The following is a 20,230-nucleotide window of genomic DNA, read 5'->3' as shown; positions in this document are numbered from 1 at the left end:
TTCATTTTTCCTACCATTTTCCCAATTTCCCCTTAACAGGAATAATAAAATAGCTTCCTAGTTTTTCTCTTACTCTCCTATCTATTCAGTAAGCCACTGCCATATTTTAATCTCCCTAAAACACAATTCTGATCAGATCACTACTTGCTCAAAATGTTTCTGTGATTGGTTGCCCTTTGCCTACCAGATTAGTTCCATTATACTCCTTGACCTCCAGTGGAACTAGTCTATTTAAGAGTTCCCTAAATACATTCCATGTTTTTTGCTTCCATTTCTTTTCTCCTATGATTTCCTTTGCCTGGAATGCTTAGCCTCCTACTCTGCCCTTTGCAGACTTACATACTTGGAGACTCAATTACATGTCACCTTTCATTTTCCCTTATTGTTGTTACCTGTGAGTATCTCTTCTGTTCCTCTACAGGTTTTTCAAAATGAGGGCCTTTGTCTTCTTAGAATTCTTTGAATGTTCAAAACAGCAACATAGTGCCTTGCTGTGGCAAATATATGGTAAATTTAACTGCTTTGTAGCAATATTTTTCACTTACCAAAATTCCTATTTTCTTGTTTTTAGTTAAAGAAGAGTGTAAGAGTCCTAAAACTGAGAGTCGGTTACAAAAAATGGCAAATAAGCAGGTAAGCTATCTTAAATCATATTTCTAGTAGCCAACTTTTTGTTACAATTGGTAGCTCTGAATTTTGCAGCCCAAATCCATAAGGTGGGGGCTCCTGGGTGGCTCAGTCATTAAGCATCTGCCTTCGGCTCAGGTCATGATCCCAGGGTCCTGGGATCGAGCCCCACGTCGGGCTCCCCGCTCTGCGGGGAAGCCTGCTTCTCCCTCTCCCACTCCCCCTGCTTGTGTTCCCTCTCTCGCTGTGTCTCTCCCTGTCAAATAAATAAAATCTTTAAAAAAAACAAAACAAAAAAACAAATCCATAAGGTGTGTGCAAGAAGGTTGCTGAAGTATAGCAACTGCCTGACTTGGATGGGAGGTTACACAACTAGAATCAGGATTTGGCACTATGCACACACACACACACGTATATATACATACATATATATTTAATAGTTGGGTAGCCTTGAGCAATTCACTATACCTCTCACAGCCTCAACTATCTTCATCTTTAAAATGGAATAAAAATAGATCACTTGCCTCACGCCATGTATGTGGTCTATATATACATACCATACCTACATACATACGAACATACCTACATACATGAATGTATGTATATATGTATAAAATATGTGGAAATAATGTGTATGTATTCAGTGAATCATTTAGAATCAACATAGAAAAGTTAATGGTTAATTCTGTGGAGTAGCTTGGTAGGAGGAAGCCGAGATCATTTATGTTTTACTTTGTATAGTCTCTGCTGATTGATAAGGAGAATATACACATTTTTTTTAAAAGATTTATTTATTTATTTGAGAGAGCGAGAAAGAGAGAGAGAGAGTACACAAGAGGGGGTAGGGTTAGAGGGAGAAGCAGGCTCCCCACTGAGCCGGGAGCCCGATGCGGGACTCAATCCAGGGACTCCAGGATCATGACCTGAAGCGAAGGCAGTTGCTTAACCAACTGAGCCACCCAGGCGCCTGAATATACACATTTTATAATCAAAGAATAACAAATTTTTACTCTAAAAACATTCACGTGCACTTATAGTATATGTATTTCTATATGCGTATTATCATAAAAAGTTTTTTAAAAATCTCTTAAAAGCTAGTAATGTATCAAATTTATAAAAGACATCTTAGCAGAATATTCAGCACATAACAGGTCTCAGTAAATGGAACCCATTAATATTTAGATACCAGGAAATGGTTGACTTTTAAGACCCTCTTTTTCTGAAACTCTTAGCTATAATTTCCTTTCTTCTAGAGAAGGGATTTATAAACTTTTTTATGGATTCTTTCTCAGAATAATTTTTTTTTTAAGATTTTATTTATTTATTTGACAGAGAGAGAGAGCAAGAGAGGGAACCCAAGCAGGGGGCTTCCTACTGAGCCGAGAGCCCGATGCCGGGCTCAATCCCAGGACCCTGAGATCATGACCTGAGCCGAAGGCAGAGGCTTAACAGCTGAGCCACCCAAGCGCCCCAAAATAATGTTTTTATTTTTTATTTTATTTTATTTTTTTTTAAAGATTTTATTTATTTATTTGAGACAGAACGAGAGAGAACACATGAGAGGGGGGAGGGTCAGAGGGAGAAGCAGACTCCTTGCTGAGCAGGGAGCCCGATGCGGGACTCGATCCCGGGACTCCAGGATCATGACCTGAGCCGAAGGCAGTCGCTTAACCAACTGAGCCACCCAGGCGCCCCAGAATAATGTTTTTAATGCTAAAATAAAATACATAACGTTTGAAAGAAAATTAATTATATTGAAATACGATTAGAATCACCTCTATTGCCTACATTCATAATTGAAGGAAAACTTCTAAATTCATATAGAAGTTAATGAAGATAAAGATCTAAGTTTTTTCCTCATCCAAGTTTATAGGTCCCCTTCTTATGATATAAAAGAAAATGGCACATAAAAAATTGGCAGCAATTTATTTACAACACTATTAAGTAACAGCTATTTTATTTGCACAGAAAGCTCATTCTTACTCTTTTATAGATGCTTGGAGGGCCTGCCCAGTGTAATATTAAGCTATTGAAGAGAAATGAAAGTGCAGAAGTGTCAGAAAACCAGAAGGTTGTGACCAGTTACCCAAATGCTATTGATAAGGTAAAAGACCATTTATTCAATTTCTCTTCCCGAACTTTAGCACCTGGGAAGATGATTCAGGGAACATTAAATGATCATTTTTGTACCTAAAATTTTCCATGTCCTTATATTTTCATCTTCATGCACAAAATATTTATTCTTTTAGCCTAACCCTGGAATTGAGAACTTTTTAGCATCCTTGAATATCTCCAAAGAAAATGAAGTACAGTCATCTCATCATGAAGAGCCTCCAAGTGAAGAACTTTTGTCACCACAATCATTTGCTATGGTTTGTATTTTGTAGGAGCTTTTACACTATAGTAATTTCACTGTTGTGGCCTATGCATACATGCCCCATGCAACTGTTAAACAGTTTTGTCTCCCGTGTACTGGTGTGTTACATCATTATTGTCATTTTGTGAGGAAAACCAGGCTGTCCTGGGCAATTTAGCTGTTTGTTTGTTTGTTTTCCTCTTTAAACCATATAGCTCCCTTGCTTTTCAAACACTGCTACCAGGCAATTTGGTTAGGTTAACCAGAAGGATTAAGTATTGTTTCTATGGCAGGAAATGTGGGTATTTTTTTTCAACTCTAGACTGTTGATTTTGCTTAATTCCTTTCTGAATGTAGTTACCATCTTAATTTTTAACAATGGAACTCATTAAAAGAAGGGTTTATAAGCTCTGTAAGTCTAATGTTAACTTTTCTCTACCTACCCCCACCATCTCCATACCAATCATTTTCAAAACAGAAGGGAACTCGGATGCTTAAAGAAATACTAAAAATTGATGGCTCTGATGCTGTGGACCATAAAAATGAAATGAAGCAGTTTGGTAACGAAGTCACTGTTTCCTCTAATAGAAGAGATGAGTATGGACCTTCCTCCCAGGCTAAACAAAATAAGAAATTAAGTACGTAAACTAAGTACTGTTACTAACAACCAATATCATTTCAAAACTGCAATTCATTTGGGGTTTTTTTTGTCATGTGCTTTTTGAAGATAAAACTACTTACTTTTTTTTTTTAAGATTTTATTTATGTATTTGACAGAGAGAGAGACAGCGAGAGAGGGAACACAAGCAGGGGGAGTGGGAGAGGGAAAAGCAGGCTTCCCGCTGAGCAGGGATCCCGAGGTGGGGCTCGATCCCAGGACCCTGGGATCATGACCCAAGCCAAAGGCGCCCCCAAAACTACTTATACTTTTAAAAGAGTATAATTAAGAGTAACAAATAAGAGTATAATTTTTATGCTTGTGTCATTAAATAATAATAGAACTATGTAACCAATAGACCTATAGTCCCTGTCTTGTGATTACTTAAATAGTGCTATTGCAGATACTCATTCTGTAGTACCCAAACCTAGAAAAGTTTTCACATTCTAGTTTTTTTCTCAGTAATTTAAAAACTATTATGTTACTTTAAATACATTATTTAACTTTACTAAGATTTTAAGATTTTTTTTTTCTATTTACAAAATGAGAATAACATTGCAAATGACTTATGATAATTATATGATACATATAAAGCAGTTAGCACTGTGTCTGACATATTATAGGTACCAATAATTGATACTAATACTATGTTACAATAGCTTGACCAACATAAAAATAGAAAAAGCTATAAAATCAATTAAAAATAATTAATGGAGGGGTGCCTGGGTGGCTCAGTCGGTTAAACGTACAGCTCTTGATTTTGGCTCAGGTCATGATCTCAGGGTTGTGGGATCAAGCCCTGCATCAGGCTCTGCGCTGGGCAAGGAGCCTGCTTGGGATTCTCTCTCCCTTACCCTCTGCCCCAAACCCCTTTCTCTCTCCCTCTCTGGGGGAAAAAAAAAAAAAATTAATGAAGGTAGACATTGGAAAGTAGGTACTTAAAACTGTGAAGCCTGTAGCATACCATCTGGCACATAGCCAGATTTTAATACACGTCCATCATTGCTCCTGCTCTCTGTGTCCCCTATACTTTAGTATTTTGCCTGTGTAAATTATCTGCAGAAGCCTCCTAGGAAGAAGGACTAAATATAAAAGTAAGTGGGGACAGAAGTTTCTAGAGGTAAAACATTTTGAAATAAACAGATATGAGTTCATTAAGGATCAAAATCAGAGCTTAGCTTCATTTATTTTCTATTTTAGTGAATATTAGAATAAATAATTTAAAATTCCAGTAACTATTAGGAAACTATCATGGTGACATACATGCTCTTAAAAAAGAACAAAATAAAAATTTTAAAACAAAACTGGAAAAAGATGGTTCCACTGTCAAAAACAAGTAACTTTATTTCAGAATAGTGAAGAATATCGTATCTCTTAGAGTCAAGAGCTCAGAATCTAGCCCAAATTACAGAGCTAATAAGTTCTGTGACTTTGGACAAGCCACTTACCTTTTTTTCATCTTTAATAATAAGAGGCTTAGTTTCATTCTTCACTGGGATATGCTCTTGTTCTATTTTTGTTGATCATAAAGAAAGTGAACTTTTAGAATGTTTTTATCATCTTCTATAAAAGCACTTTTTAAAAGGGTTACTTTTATTTTAAGATTTTATTTATTCATTTGAGAGAGGAAGAGAAAGACAGAGAGAGCACAAGCAGGGGGAGCGGCAGGCAGAGGGAGAAGGGGAAGCAGGCTTCCTGCTGAGCAGGGAGCCCAATGCGGGACTTGATCCCAGGACACTGAGATCATGACCTGAGCCAAAGGCAGATGCCCAACCGTCTGAGCCACCCAGGCACCCCTAAAAGGGTTACTTTTAGAAAAACTTTTAAGCAGCATCATTTGGGAGCAACAAAACCGTTTATCCATGTGTCTCAGAATGTAAGATGGAATTTTGACAAGTAAGACTGAAGCCAAAGCCTCAAAACTTAGGTATTCATTGTAAATCAGCTCAAGAAAACTGCTTGTTCAAATTTTGCTTTGCTCAAACATAACTATATAGTCATTGATCTCTCAAGATGTCAGTTTTTGGTAGTCTGCTACTTACCAAATTTTAAAATCTTTATCTTAGTCATGTATCATTAATCAGTTATAATCATCTAAAAACCTCTATTGAATTCTTGGTAATTTTAGGAAATACTAAATAATTCCTATATTTGCTTCATGAGAGATTCCTCTATTATTTTTTTTTTTAAGATTTTATTTATTTGAGAGAGAGAGTGAGAAATAGCATGAAAGGGGAGAGGGTCAGAGGGAGAAGCAGGTGTGGGACTCGATCCTGGGACTCCAGGATCATGACCTGAGCTGAAGGCAGTCGCTTAACCAACTGAGCCACCCAGGTGCCCCAAGAGATTCCTCTTTTAACCTTTTAACAATTTTCTGCTTGCTGTCTATAAAACCCTATAATAATCACACAGTTCAATATATAATTTTATATATATTTTATATATATATATATATATCCTTTTCTGTTTTTTGGTAGCATCTTATATGAATAAGCCTCACAGTGCTAGCGAATACCATAATGTTCAGCCTATGGACCATGTGTGTTGGCCTGCTCCCAGCCATATCCCTCCTGTGTCCACACCAGTAACTGAACTTTCTCGAATTTGTTCCCTTGTTGGAATGCTACAACCAGATTTCTCCTTTCTTAGAACACCACAGGTATAGTATACTACTGTTCCATTTATATAACTTCTTTAACTCTGAACTTAAATAAATCGACTGAAAGTCTTTGTCAAAAATAATATAATGGAGCTGGGTTTTTTTGTTTGTTTTTTTTTTACTTTATGAGCAGCATAGATTTTTACTTCCCACTATGGCTCACTCACATTTATGCCAGAGCCCACAGAGATGCTGACAGAGAGGAACCTGGGTACCACGTACCCTGGACAGATTGATAGAGCTAGGGATCTTGGTCTACAGCAGTAGTTTTCAAAGTTTTGACCTCATAAACTCCCACTTTTTTTTTTGAAGACCCCCCCCAAATTTTTGTTTACTTGTGTTATGTCCTTATTAACTCTATTGGAAATTGAAACTGAAAAAAATTAAAAATATTTATTAAAAATAACTTCAAAAATTTAGTGGAAGGAGGAGCACTGCTCTACAGTTTTGCAAATCTTTTCCATCCCTAGCTTAACGGAAGAAGCTAGATTCTCATATCTGCTTCTTAATATCAATCTCTTATGATATGTTTTGGTTGAAATACCTGAAGAAAATCTGGCCCCAGACAGATTGATAGAGAAAGGGAGAGAATTTTAATAACCTTTTCAGATAATGGATATTTTTTGATACTACATTTAAATGTGGTATTTTCTTAGAAGTTAGTTGCAATGTAGAATCTAAAGCTATATCAGTGAGTTTTCTGTCCTCTGTATACTTGTGAGAAACTAAGAGTGGAAAGGGCAAATAGCACTTTAATATTATTATGAAAATAGTTTCGACCTCAAGGACCTCCTGAAAGGGTTTCAGGCTCCCCAGACTGCACCTTGAGAACCACTTACTACAGGAAAGGTTGTTTTATCCTCTTTATATCCAAGTTCTTGATACATTCTCACCTAAAACAGAAAGCAATCTTAAACTAATATTATTACATAGAAATGACTACCTTCTTTAAAAAGTAGAATTTAAAAAAAAAATTTTTTTTGTAAAAGAAAATAATGTATAATAGAGAGTTATAACTTAAATGTGAACATAAAATTGGTCATTACCACTAAGTCTTTTAGATTTTGGCAGTTAATTCATATTAATGAAATATCTGCTATTTGGAGGACAGTGTAAAGCAGGAGTCAGCAAATTTTTTTTCAAGGGCCAAATAGTAAATATTTTAGGCTTTGTGGTCTCTGTCACAGCTACTCAGCTGGGCTGTTATGGTATGAAAACAGACACAGGCAATACATGAAAGAATGGAATTGGCTGTATTGCAAAAGAACAAACAAACAAAAAATCTTATTTACAAAAACGAGCAAAAGGCCCAGATTCCAGTCCTTGGTATAAAGAAAAAATTTTGTTGGCTTTCATTTGCATTAGGATTCTTGACCCTTCAGCTAGCTTAAAGAGCATTTTATTTTGTAAACATTGCAAGATAAGGAAACAATTCTAAAGTTTTTGCAGGGCAACCCAAAACTAAATTGATTGCTCTTTTGAATTTTTGAATTTTTTACAGAATGTCACATGCTTGTTTAGACTAAACTTGGTGGGGAGGAGGTCAATATCCTAGAGAGATAACTTCATAGACATTCATATTCTCTTTTTTAGACAATGACAGTTTGCCAGGTAAAATTATCTAATGGCTTACTGGTACATGGGCCACAGTGCCATTCTGAAAATGAAGCCAAGGAAAAAGCCGCACTTTTTGCTTTACAACAATTGGTAAGAATTGATCATGACTTCTCTACTAAACTTTCAATTAATCTCTATAGATGTTTTGGTTGCATTGTCTTCTAACTTTTAAATACTTCCATAGGGCTCCTTAGGAGTGAATTTCCCTTTGCCTCCACCAATATTTCCAAATTATCCTCCTGCTGTACCACCCGGAACCATTCCTCCAGTTTTTCCTCAACCTACTGGTAAGGTATTTGGCTCTTCTTTTTTTTTTTTAAAGATTTTATTTATATTTGACAGAGAGAAAGCACAAGCAGGGGGAGTGGGAGAGGGAGAAGCAGGCTTCCCGCAGAGCACGGAGCCCGATGCGGGGCTCGATCCCAGGACTCTGGGATCATGACCTGAGCCGAAGGCAGACGCTTAACCATCTGAGCCACCCAGGCGCCCCAGGTATTTGGCTCTTCTGATTATTTGTTATTGGGGTGCCTGCGTGGCTCAGTCAGTTAAGTGTCTGCCTTTGGCTCAGGTCATAATCCTGGAGTTCTGGGATCGAGTCCTCATCGGGCTCCTTGCTCAGTGGGGAGTCTGCTTCTCCCTCTCCCTCTGCCTCCCGTCTCATGCTCTCTCTCTCCCTCACTTTATCTCAAATAAATAAATACAATCTTTAAAAAATAAAATAAATATTTGTTACTGAGTTACTGTTTTTAGAAAGTTATTTTAAGAAGCATCATTTTGAGAAAACCAAAAAATTTCTTTAAATGTCTAATGAATATAAGAAGGAATTGGGAGAAGTAAGTCTGAAACCAGAGCCTGCAGATTCATCTAGAAATATCATTCCCCTTCTACAGCTTCCAGTGTGGCTAAAGCAGGACTGTTCTTTGTTCTGGGCAGCCCCTTATTCCCCAGTAGCTGCCAACAGATGAATTTGGGTTTAAGTCAGACATCAAAACACAGGTGGGGAAAGGGGAGAGAAAACAGAGGTGGAAGGGAAGGAATAAACAGATAAGGCTTTGAAGCTGTGAATATGAAACTGCCCTTGATGATGAAGGAAATGAAGAATGAAGGAGTTTTTAAGCTTACTGTGTATCTCTTAATATTCTCTTAACTATCATCCTCCTTCAAATGTAGAGCCTGAGTTATCAAGCAGGTAGATCCCTGCTTCCTGTAGCCATTTGGGGTCTTCCTGATGTTCTGAGGGAGTGAAAAGATCACTGTGGAATCAGGATGGTTTTTGTCCAGGCTCTTTTATTAACTGACTTTGAGAAAATCATGTAAGTTCTTTGGAACTCCATTTTCTTATTTATGCTAGACTGTATCCAGGATTTCTTTGAGACTACCATTTTGTAATTATATGATTCTAAATCTTTAGCTCATTAAACATGTCTTTTATCACCTCTTTTTCCTAATAGCATTTGACTTCTTTATATCCTAATCATTATCATTTTAAAACCAATCATTTGTTTATTTCAAGTTTAGAAAATTTCTGAGCCTACTGTGTGCCAGGTATTATTCTAGGAGCTCTATATATCTAATCTTCACTACAAGCATTAGAAAATTTAATAATGCTGATTAAACAAGTTTTCTCTTTGCCCAAACTACATGAAACTGAACAATAAGTGATTTTAAAAGTATAAACCTACAAGGACAGAGAGGTGAAAGAGGAAATACCCCAGCAGATTAGAAATTTGAAAAGAGTTTGTGATAAGAAAAGCAATTGAAGGAGTAGTAACTAATTTCACAGAGCAGTGGTAAGTTGCAAACTGAAGTATCTTAATGAGTTGATGAGCAGCTCAGCCCTCACAAATCCCAAGAGATTCAGAACTTGGAAGTGTTAAGCTATCAGAGCTTCCAGAGAGGCATGGGCTGAAAAGAGGATTGTTTCAAAGTCTGTATTTGGAGGAATGCAACTCCTCCTCAGATCCCTCCCCCACACAGCCAGGCAGTTGCCTCTTCAGGCAGAGCACTGGAGGTATGTTCTCCAGAGGGCTCCCTAAATATGGGGACACCAGGCACAGAGTAGAGATATAAGGCTGAAAACTGATATTAAGGTAAAACTCCTTTTTCCCAGCCTATTCTCAGTTTGTAGCCAGCCATAGCTCATACAGGAAGTGGGAAGATGGTTCTTTTCAGAAATTCACTGGACTCTAAAGAAAGTGGTGACTTTTGGAAGATACTCCAACCAAAAGGCTGGCTCACTACCAAGTAAGAAGTGGATCTCTCTAGGACTATTCTAGAGAGAAGCCCTCAAGTCATGTAGCCCCTTAACACAAACACTGCTTCTAATCACAGTTTTAGTGCCTTGCTCTTTAATATGAATAGATACTAGACTGTGAGAGATCCTGAACATTTTGGGGAAATCTCTAAAATTAAAAGAGACAACCCAAAATAAAGAGAAATGAAAGGGACCTAGAAATAGAGATAATGTAGGAAATAAGACTTCAAAGATAGCTCATAGTTAATATACTTAGATAAAACAGTATTGCAACCAAAACATAAGAAAGAATGTAAGGGGGGAAAAAAAGATTAATTGGAGAATAAGAACTAAATTGTTAAGTTGAAATTTTAAATTCCAATAGATAAAGCTTTAGCAAAGCCAAAGAAATCTCAGGAAGAACAAGAGAAAAACTGGAAAATCAGAAAGAAGGGAGATTTAGAGGAAGAGTACACAGATCTGGTACCCATCTAATTGGAGTTCCAGAACAATAAACCAGAGACAAACGGAGAGGAAGAAAGTATCAAAGAAATAAGATAAAAACATTTCCTGGACTAAAGGACACGCAACTCTAAATTGAAAGGGCCACCAAATGCTTAGCACGGTGCATGAAAAGAGATAGAGATTGCCTTGAAGTTGAGAATACCAGTGATAAAAAGGATGTCTGAAGAGAACTGGGAAGCATTTGAGCATTGAATACATCAAAATTCTGAGGCAAAATTAGTTTTATCATAGATTTCTTTGTATAGCCAAACTATGAATCTAGTGTAAGGTAGAATAAAGACATTTTTAGACATGCAGATCTACTTCTTATGCACCCTTTCTTAAGAAGCTAGAGGATTATAAACAAAGTAGCTGTAAGAGAGGGAGAGAAAGAAAAGGAGAAAGAAAAAAAGGAAGACACAAAGAAGGAAAGAAAAAAGAAAAGAAAAAAACCATAAGACTACAGCACAAGAGATCTCGTATACTTACGCAACAAATGGAAGTCCCAGCATGTCAGCTGCTCAGCAGGTCTAGAAAGTAGTCCCAGTTGGAAGAGCAGAGGTGGGGTCTTGGAAGGTAAGATAGTTATCTGATAAATGAAGATAGTTATCTGATAAATGGGTGGCATTTGGAAAAACATCAAGGATAAGTACATAGAAGATCAAGAAGTTTTAAAAAGATAATTACTTTTAAAAGAGTAAAAAAAAAAAGTTTTACAAGAAAAGAACATAATCAGAGTACCCTGTTTGGCTCTGCAATGACAGTATTTACGCAACCACATACTGTAAACCCCACGTATATATTTAAACAAATATTGTGATACGTTTATATTGGAAGGACAGAGCTAGTAGTAAGGGGTGGTATAAAATAATTTTGATTTTGATCTACCTGAATTTTGATCTATCTTAATAGGAAGTCAGACCTAAAAATGCCTAACATTGAAAAATCAGTAGTAGTAGAAGCAAATTATTGAACAGTGGTGGAAATAAATAGCTAAAAACAGTTAAACCTGGGATATTGTACTATGTTGAAAATCTTTTTACTACAATGTCTATGTACTACTTTGACTTTTTAAGAAAATGTAATTTGTCTAAGGACGTAAGTTCCTGAGTAGCAAAACTGGCATTCAAACCCAAGTCTTTCTGAATCCAAAGTCCATGCTTTTGTTACTGTACTGCACTGGCGTTTCTTTGCCTGTATAAACAGTGCTTTAGTCATAAAATTTTTATGACTAAATAAATCTGATGTTTTCATATAACTTAAGGGAGTAGGTTCACTGTGACTTCCAAAATCTAATTTGACAGCCTTTTCACTTTCAAAAATGAACCCAGTAACTATATATAAATTTTTAGTATAATTATACGCTTAACTGACTGAGCCACCCAGGCGCCCCTATTTATTTATTTTAGGGAGCCTGGGTGGTTCAGTTGGTTAAGCGACTGCCTTCGGCTCAGGTCATGATGCTGGAGTCCTAGGATCAAGTCCTGCATCGGGCTCCCTGCTCAGTGGGGAGTCTGCTTCTCCCTCTGACACTCCCCCCCTCATGCTCTCTCTCTCTCTCTCAAATAAATAAATAAAAATCTTTTTAAAAAAGATTTTTATTTATTTATTTGAGAGAGAGGGAGACAGAGAGCGCCTGTGGCAGCAGGGGGAGGGGCAGAGGGAGAAGGAGAGGGAATCTCAAGCAGACTCCACACTGAGTGCAGAGCCCGACATGGGGCTCGATCTCACAACCATGAGATCATGACTGAGCTAAAAGCAAGAGTCAGAGACTCAACTGACCAAGCCACTCAGGCGCCCCAGGAATCTGATTGTTAACAAGCTCCACACATGGATTTTTATGCAGTCACTACCAATACAGCATTTGGGAACTACTACATTAAACAACAAGTTTGGGACACCTGGGTGGCTCAGTCGATTAAACGTCTGACTCTTGATTTCGGCCCAGGTCATGATCTCAGGGTCGTGGGATAGATCCCCACATCAGGCTCCACTTTGGGCATGGAGCCTGCTTAAGATTCTCTTTCCTGGGGCGCCTGGGTGGCTCAGTCGTTAAGCATCCCAGGGTCCTGGGATTGAGCACTGCATTGGGCACCCTGCTCCGCGGGAAGCCTGCTTCTCCCTCTCCCACTCCCCCTGCTTGTGTTCCCTCTCTCTCTGTCTGTCTGTCAAATAAATAAATAAAATCTTTAAAAAAAAAAAAAGATTCTCTTTCCTTCTCCCTCTGCCCCTCCCTCCCCTCTAAAAACAAACAAACAAAATACAGATTTCCTTGGCTTCCTCAAAAAATTAAGAATAGAGGTACCATATGATCCAGAATTTCCACTTCTGGGTATTTACCCAAAGAAAACAAAAACACAAATTCAGAAAGATGTATGCACGCTTATGGAAGAAACCTGAGTGTCCATCAAAGTAAAACAGAAAAATAAATGCCGTATGATTTCATTTATTTGTAGAATCTAAAACAAAACAGAAACAGACTCATAAATACAGATTAAACTGGTGGTTGTTAGAGGAGAAGGGAATGGGGGGATGGGCAAACAGGTGAAGGGACTAAGAGGTACAAACTTCAGTTATAAAATAAACAAGTCACAAAGATGAAAAGTACAGCAGAGGGAATATATTCAATAATATTATAATAACTTTGTATGGTGACAGGTAGTAACCACACTTATGGTGAGCACTTTGTAATGTATCTAACTGTCAAATCACTGTTGTACACCTGATACTCATATTATATTGTATGTCAGCTATACTTCAAAAAAAATTACAGATTCCTGGGCCCTTCTGAGTCTGGTTGACTAGGCCTGCGTGCGGCTCTGCCCGGGAATCTGTATTTCACAAACTCCCCAGGTGATTCCAATACACAAATCAGTTTTGGAAACCACGATTCAGTGTACTTTTAAGAAATAAAATGTAATTTTTAAAAATCCTTTAATTACAAGTACTAGAATAGGAAAAAGAAAGATTCTACATGTCATATGAAAGTGATCAGAGTTCAAGACTTGAGCTTTTTTGGTTTTTTTGTAGGCTGGGATCACTATGGAAGCAACTTAGCATTGGGGGCAGGTGAGATCTTTAAGATTTCTCTCTTTGTGCCCTGGCTTTTCTCCCCCAAGGGACAGTTTCATGATCCTTTTATTATTTTTTTAAATAGTATCAAATATTCCTAAAGCTCATATAAGTATATGGTACTATTGGCCTTTGTAAGCCAGACAACATAATGACAAGGTGTCTTACGTAGATAGTTCATGGTCCTAACAGGCGATCCCAAGGTGGAATGTTGTAAGCAAAATTAATCATAAGTTAAGTGTATGCCCATTGCCAAGATGGGAAAAAAAAAAAACACACAAAAGGGTAGCAGAAGGAGATCTTAAATTTTACAACTTTGATGATACCATTTTACTAAAAAAGAAATTGTCCATGATTTTTAACAGCTAATATAATGCCTTCATCATCTCATCTCTTTGGCTCCATGCCATGGGGACCACCAGTGCCAGTTCCTGGGAAGCCATTTCATCATACTTCATACTCTGGGACCATGCCCATGGCTGGGGGATTGCCAGGTGGTGTGCACAATCAGTTCATACCTCTACAGGTGAGATCTGAAAAGACAATTACTATATTTTTAAGAGAGTTAATTTGTTAATGCTTAAGAACTATTGAGAAGAATTTGTTTACTTATTACTGATTGAATGCCAACCAGAAGCCCAGTACTGGTCTGGGTGCTAAGAATATATATTAATGACCAGTGGTCAGGGTGCCTGGCTGGCTCAGTAAGTAGAGCATGTGACTCTTGATCTCAGGGTCATGAGTTTAAGACCCACATTGAGTGTAGAGATTATGTAAAAAAATATATATATATATATATTTTTTTTAAAGAATATACATTATGACCAGCAGTGACCAGTAATAATTACAGCAAGTAATACCCTTTTCTAGCACAAAGTGATTTTAAAATCAGGAATATAAATTTTCTTTATTTTTAAGTTATGGAGAATTTTAAAATTTCCTTTAATTTCTGAAGTCTGGTTTGGAGACTATAAGTGGAAGTCACAAGACAGCATAATTGACAGATATTAGCAACATGGTTTATGACACTAGTTTTTTCTGTGTACATTGTTAATTAACGACACTTTTATTCCTTAAAGGTTACTAAAAAAAGGGTTGCAAATAAAAAGAACTTTGAGAGTAAGGAGGCCCAGAGTTCTCAAGCTACCCCGCTTCAGACTAGCCAGCCAGGGTCTTCCAATGTCACCAAAGTGATTCCACAGGAGTGTTCATCAGCCTCCTTAAAGTCCTCTCAGATTACTCAACCTGCATCTTCTTTTCAAGCTGAAGCTGCCTCCCAAGGCCATAGTATGTCTCATCACAAGTCCACACCAAGCTCATCTTCAAGAAGAAAATCAAGAAAACTGGCTGTCAATTTTGGCGTTTCTAAACCTTCTGAATAAATATGGTACTCGGAATTAAATTAATTTCTTTCCTTTCCACCCACGTTTTTAGAAATCCATATCTGTGTCTCATAAAAAATTAGAATGTGCTATTTTAAAATAATATGTTTTGATTAAAAATTTTCTTTTCAATTAAAATTTTTAATTGGTTGTCAGGCACTTTTCATGCTATATCAAATTGTGCATCTTAAACGTGCAGTTTTACATCAGTTATACCTCAGTAAAGCTGTAAAAAAGAAAAACTAAATTAAACCTTGTGTTAAAATAGTATCAGTGGACTAAGCATTAAAATGTACCACTCTAACTCTTGGCCTCTCATCAATAGAAGTATCCCGAACTATGAATTAGACATCATAGTGCAATAATAATAAAAAAAATTGTTATACTATTGAGGGATAATTAAATGGAGCATGAAAATTGGGCCTCAAGTGTAATCTACTGAGTGGATTTTATTTCTCTTTTTAATGTGACAGGTTTGTCAGGAGAACGGCTCTTAAAGTATTTTAACTTACATTTTGTTTTCTCTGAGGGTCCTTTAGACCTGCTGTGAAATGATCACACTTGTTGTGGTGCTGCCAGTTTTGCTTTATTCTAAATTTTGTACCAAAGCAACTTTAGAATACTGATCAGAGTATTTCACTTAACTGCTTAGAACTATAAATAGCAATCTAGATTTGAGCAAGTAATTACAATTTTTTAGATTATTCAAGAACCAGCATTAGAAATTTCTAATAAAATTAAGTTTCAAAATCTACAGGGTACAAGGACTACAAATTAATCTTCTAATAGAATAAAGTAAAATATATTAATCATGTTAGTTGAAATAAATTGTGTTATTCTTTTGTATAACTTTTTACCTGCTTAAACATATATGAGAACTTCTTTGTTGGTCCATGTGTAGTGCTTCTTGAGACTGATGAAATTCTAATTTTTTAAAAAAATTCTGAGGTGTGCTAAATACAGGCACAATCAGTTTGTGATGTACTTTATTTACATGACAAACGCCTGTCTCATTCTGTTTCCATATTTTTAGCTTTATGCTGAACTGTTCAGTGACTCTGGCATTTTGTCTTTGCATGTCATGTATGGGTGTGTATTGTTCAAGCTGTGGCTGTTGAAATTATTTTAGAATTTATGAAAATTTCTCAGTGGTACCAGGGCCTGAGTTTTTACATGTATACACACACACACACACACACACATTTATCCTTTAGTTTTTGTGATATGCTTATATTTTTAAGGAAGTAAGTTATCATACTTTTTTAAAAAGTGGGAACCATAATGTTTATATGGAACTGCTTATTATTATATCCAGTTTCATTTTACTCATTAAAAACCCTGCCATGAGTCTTAGTCTATTTGTTTTTTTTAAATGCTGGTATTGAACTAAATGGATTCCTTTCTCTAACTGCTGATTTCAGAGTTTGTCTAAATGTTAAGAGGATATTTGTATATTAGTAGTGCCTTTAGTGTAAGAGATGAATGTTCATTATCTGTCATTTATTATAGTCATGTGAGCGTCTGTGATTTTATTTTCTGTTAATTTTCCAGAATCAGATGTTCATTGGTTCCCAGCACGTCCTTGTTGGGAATGTTTATCTGTAGTGGGATCTTGAATAATGAGGCTCAAATAATTCTCAGTGTTTGTTTTGAAAGGAAATCTCTATTATGAGAATACAATACAAAAAAGTTAAATTGTGACAATAATGTTCTGTTAACATCTTACTACTTTAAAGTGTGTTAATATTTGTCACCTTATGTACCTGTGCAAACTCCAGCATTCAAGAATTGCCTCGCTCATTACTGCTATGTGGCCCCCCTAAAAACAGTGTACAATCCACATCTTTTTTAGAGTACAAAGGAAAGAGCATGTGCCATCTTCTGAAAACTCCCAAGATAAATTTCAACAAGCATATTGCCACTGAACCCATAAGGATATCACCCCAGTGTTTGAGCAAAGTGAGTTTATAATTCTACATGGATAGGCAGCAAAAGTGTTTTCTTTTTGTTCCTTCCTCCCTTTTTAAAAAACACACAGTATTCTAAAGGTCAAGATTGAAGCGAGATTAAAATAGGAAAGAGCTCGATAATGACTAGATTAGTGGTCAAGCCTTCATCTCTGTTCCTTTTCCTTTGTAGACCTGTTCCAAATATGGGCATGAGATCAATAGGAGATCAGCAGGACTCGTGCCTCCCTGTGCAGGACATAAGAAACAGAGACTATTTTTATCTCATGATAATCTCGAGGAGACTGGATTCGTTGATAGTATGGGAAACTTAGTTTTTCCCTCTTGGATGGGGCAAACTCAGACCAGCTCCAAGTTTAGAAATATGCCCATTCGACTGTTGAATCTGCTGTAAACTTTCTGTGAAAGCTGTGGTCTCTATAGGGCATAGGAGAGCAGAGTGCCCAAATTGCTTCATGCTTCCACATAACCGAAGAAATTAAATCTAAATATTCTTACTCAGTAATTTCCCTCTTTTTTTTTTTTTGAGTGCATTAAGTGAATTTTGTAATTGATTTTTCTAGTCTCATTGTTCCTTGTTACAATTGCCTGCATTACCTGATCATCACCTAGTTTTATAATTTGACAGAATGTATTAATTGATTTAAACATCATGTAGACGAAAATCTTAAACATCGGAGAGTCAGTTGCATGAAACATTAATTTTGCCTCTGTGTGTACCTTGGTTTCAATTTAAGATGTTCTTGCTTTTCAGAGGGATAAGGAGTTCTTTTAAAACTGAAAAGATAAGGTTTGTTTTTGTTTTTGTTTTTCTGTTGGTGGGAGAGATGAAGAACTCTTGATGCAGGTTTTTTGTTGTTTTTCCTTTCCTATGATCAGGTATTTGCTTTGGTTTTAGACTGTTATTTCCAAACTAATCTACAGTCTTCATTTAAGGGGAGAAGCAGTAAAGGAGGAGTTGGAAGAAGGAAACCAATTAAATAAGATATATCCAATCACTGCATTTTCAGACTATCTCTTTCTAGCTCAAGGAAATAGATAAGTTGCAGGGGCTTTTTTATTTACTCACTTTTTAATCATCTGTTCTATTTGTATTAATGAATCATACGTTTTTGTAGTAGTTGTCTAATTTTTACCTTAAGGTAGAGAAAACTGTCCAGATCTCCATTGAAGTTAGGCCTAACGTGCTTTGTCTCATTGTTCAGAGCATCTTTTTTAAAGCAACAGTATATAATTTCCCAGCTTTTCAAGCTTGCTATCTTTCTTAGGATCACCTTGCTTCCAAATTGTGTTTTTACTATAGAGGAGAATTAATTTATTGGAGAGATATAACTGTGACAAGCATTCTCTACTTTAAAAAAAAAATCACTTAAGTTCCTTTATCATTTTTCTAGAGATAGTGATAGTACTCAGACTGGCAGTGTTCTTTATATTTTGTAAGCTCTGTCAGTGGAACAGTGTTTTTCACAGGAGCTTCCTTTCCTAGTGAGGATAAAGCTTAAAATTCCAGAAATGAATATTTCAAACTGACCTGGTTCGTATTTCCATCAGACCTCTCCATATTCCGCCAGGGAGCAGTAGGAGACCGTGTTGAAACAGACAGGCAATGGCACTGAGCCAGCAGGCGTGCGGAAGTGCCCGTTACCATACTGAGTTAACAGCTCGGGTATCGCTCCTTTTTTTTTTTTTTTTTTTTTTTAAGAGAGAGAGGGAAGAAAAATGTGTAAAATAGTTTTAGTAATTAAGAATATCAGCAATCTACAGCTGCTTTTGTGTTTGTATGTATGTCAGTGAACCAACAATTATGCCTTGCTCAGTCAATGCATTCAGCCATCTCAAGTGCAATTTGTGATGGAGACTCTGGTTTCCAGTAGATAGTTTTACATAGTTAAACCTGTAAAAATTAATTTTTTTCCAGCAGTACATCCATTGCTATTGATTTCAGCAATGGTATACTATTAAATTGCCTAGGCCAAATAATTAAGTTTATACAGATGTTTTAGTAATTTGAAGCCAAATTCTCATACTATTTCTCATGAAATAAAAAGACTGAGAATTTGGTCCACAGTTTGCTTTAAGTTATTTTATTCCTTTCCCTTTATAGCTAAGGGACTTTTTCCTTTGTTTTGGGGTTTGGGGTTTTTTGTTGTTGTTGTTTTGTTTTGTTGCCTCAGGTCTCTTACATTTTCTTTTGCTTGCACCCAGTTGCTTCTTTGAGGGTTTTCCTCTATTTTGATATATGAATAATAAATAGTGTGCTGTATCATCAAAGTGTTCAACACTCTGTTCATTTAAACAATATAATTCATACATATATACCTTAATTCATTTCTTTTCTCACATAGCTATTTTATAAGTAACTGGACTTTTTCATTAGATCTTATACAGAGCAGTATTTTATTAAAAATTCAAAAGGGAAGACTTTTATGTGCTCATTTTGTAGTTTTTGTTTTTTAAATATCTTTACATTGTCTGCAATTAAAGTGTTTTAAACTTGCATTGTAATGGACTCCGAATGTATTTTTGTGTTAAGTTGTACATTTGTAGATCTCTCGCATGAAGTTAGCCTCAAAATGTTGTGCAGAAGGATTTTAAAATAAGAGTCACTGAAAGAGTTTAAACATCTATACATGTTAAATGCTATATGGATTTTAATTAAACACTTGAGAATGATTTCAAAAGCTGTTTGTTCTTGTATATTTGCATTGATATCAAAAGTAGAAACATTACAGTATTCACTTAAACCCTCTATCTTTTTATATCTGTATTTTGAATTTATGTCATTTAGAGTAAACAGATTGGTTGGTGGAAAAAGTCTGAAGATTGTAGATTCAGAAGGCCACTGTTCAGAACCTTACTCTACTTATTACTAGTTGTAAATAAGTTGTTATCATATTAGCATTGCCAAGTTATGTAAAGCCAAAGCCTCAGTTTCTTCATCTTTTAAAGGATGAAAACACTCTGTTGTTAAAATGTATAAAGCACTAGGTACATACTAGGTGTATTACAAATGTTAGTAAATAAGGATTTGTCCTGTGTATATGAAAATCTATTAACTGGGTCCCAAACACAGAGTCCTCTGGATGGTGCCAAATACCTCTATGCTTTTCCCACTGAGTCACTCTCCAGTATCTAGTTCATAGAGTCCTTGTGCT

General features: G+C 36.3%; 1 protein-coding gene across 3 annotated transcripts in view; it reads left to right on the top strand.

Annotated features, from left to right (window-relative positions):
• The window catches only part of XRN1 (5'-3' exoribonuclease 1), a 114,899-nt gene extending 95,143 nt beyond the window's left edge, over nt 1–19,756 (top strand). Inside the window, exons 34-43 of one of the 3 annotated variants that reach the window (XM_034996212.1) lie at nt 572–633; nt 2,621–2,731; nt 2,877–2,999; nt 3,462–3,621; nt 6,119–6,300; nt 7,894–8,007; nt 8,102–8,204; nt 13,685–13,723; nt 14,092–14,252; nt 14,806–19,756. In XM_034996212.1, the coding sequence (XP_034852103.1) occupies nt 572–633; nt 2,621–2,731; nt 2,877–2,999; nt 3,462–3,621; nt 6,119–6,300; nt 7,894–8,007; nt 8,102–8,204; nt 13,685–13,723; nt 14,092–14,252; nt 14,806–15,108 (1,358 nt within the window). In that variant the 3' untranslated portion in view covers nt 15,109–19,756. Of the gene's footprint in view, nt 1–571; nt 634–2,620; nt 2,732–2,876; nt 3,000–3,461; nt 3,622–6,118; nt 6,301–7,893; nt 8,008–8,101; nt 8,205–13,684; nt 13,724–14,091; nt 14,253–14,805 lie in introns of those variants that run through there. The other 2 variants (XM_034996221.1, XM_034996230.1) reach the window with 2 other exon arrangements.
• Nucleotides 19,757–20,230: the final 474 nt, after the last annotated feature.

This window comes from Mirounga leonina, unplaced genomic scaffold (assembly GCF_011800145.1).
Source record: "Mirounga leonina isolate KUSES-001 unplaced genomic scaffold, KU_Mleo_1.0 Mir_115, whole genome shotgun sequence".
Lineage (NCBI taxonomy): Eukaryota > Metazoa > Chordata > Mammalia > Carnivora > Phocidae > Mirounga > Mirounga leonina.
This window is presented reverse-complemented; position numbering and strand designations above follow the sequence as displayed.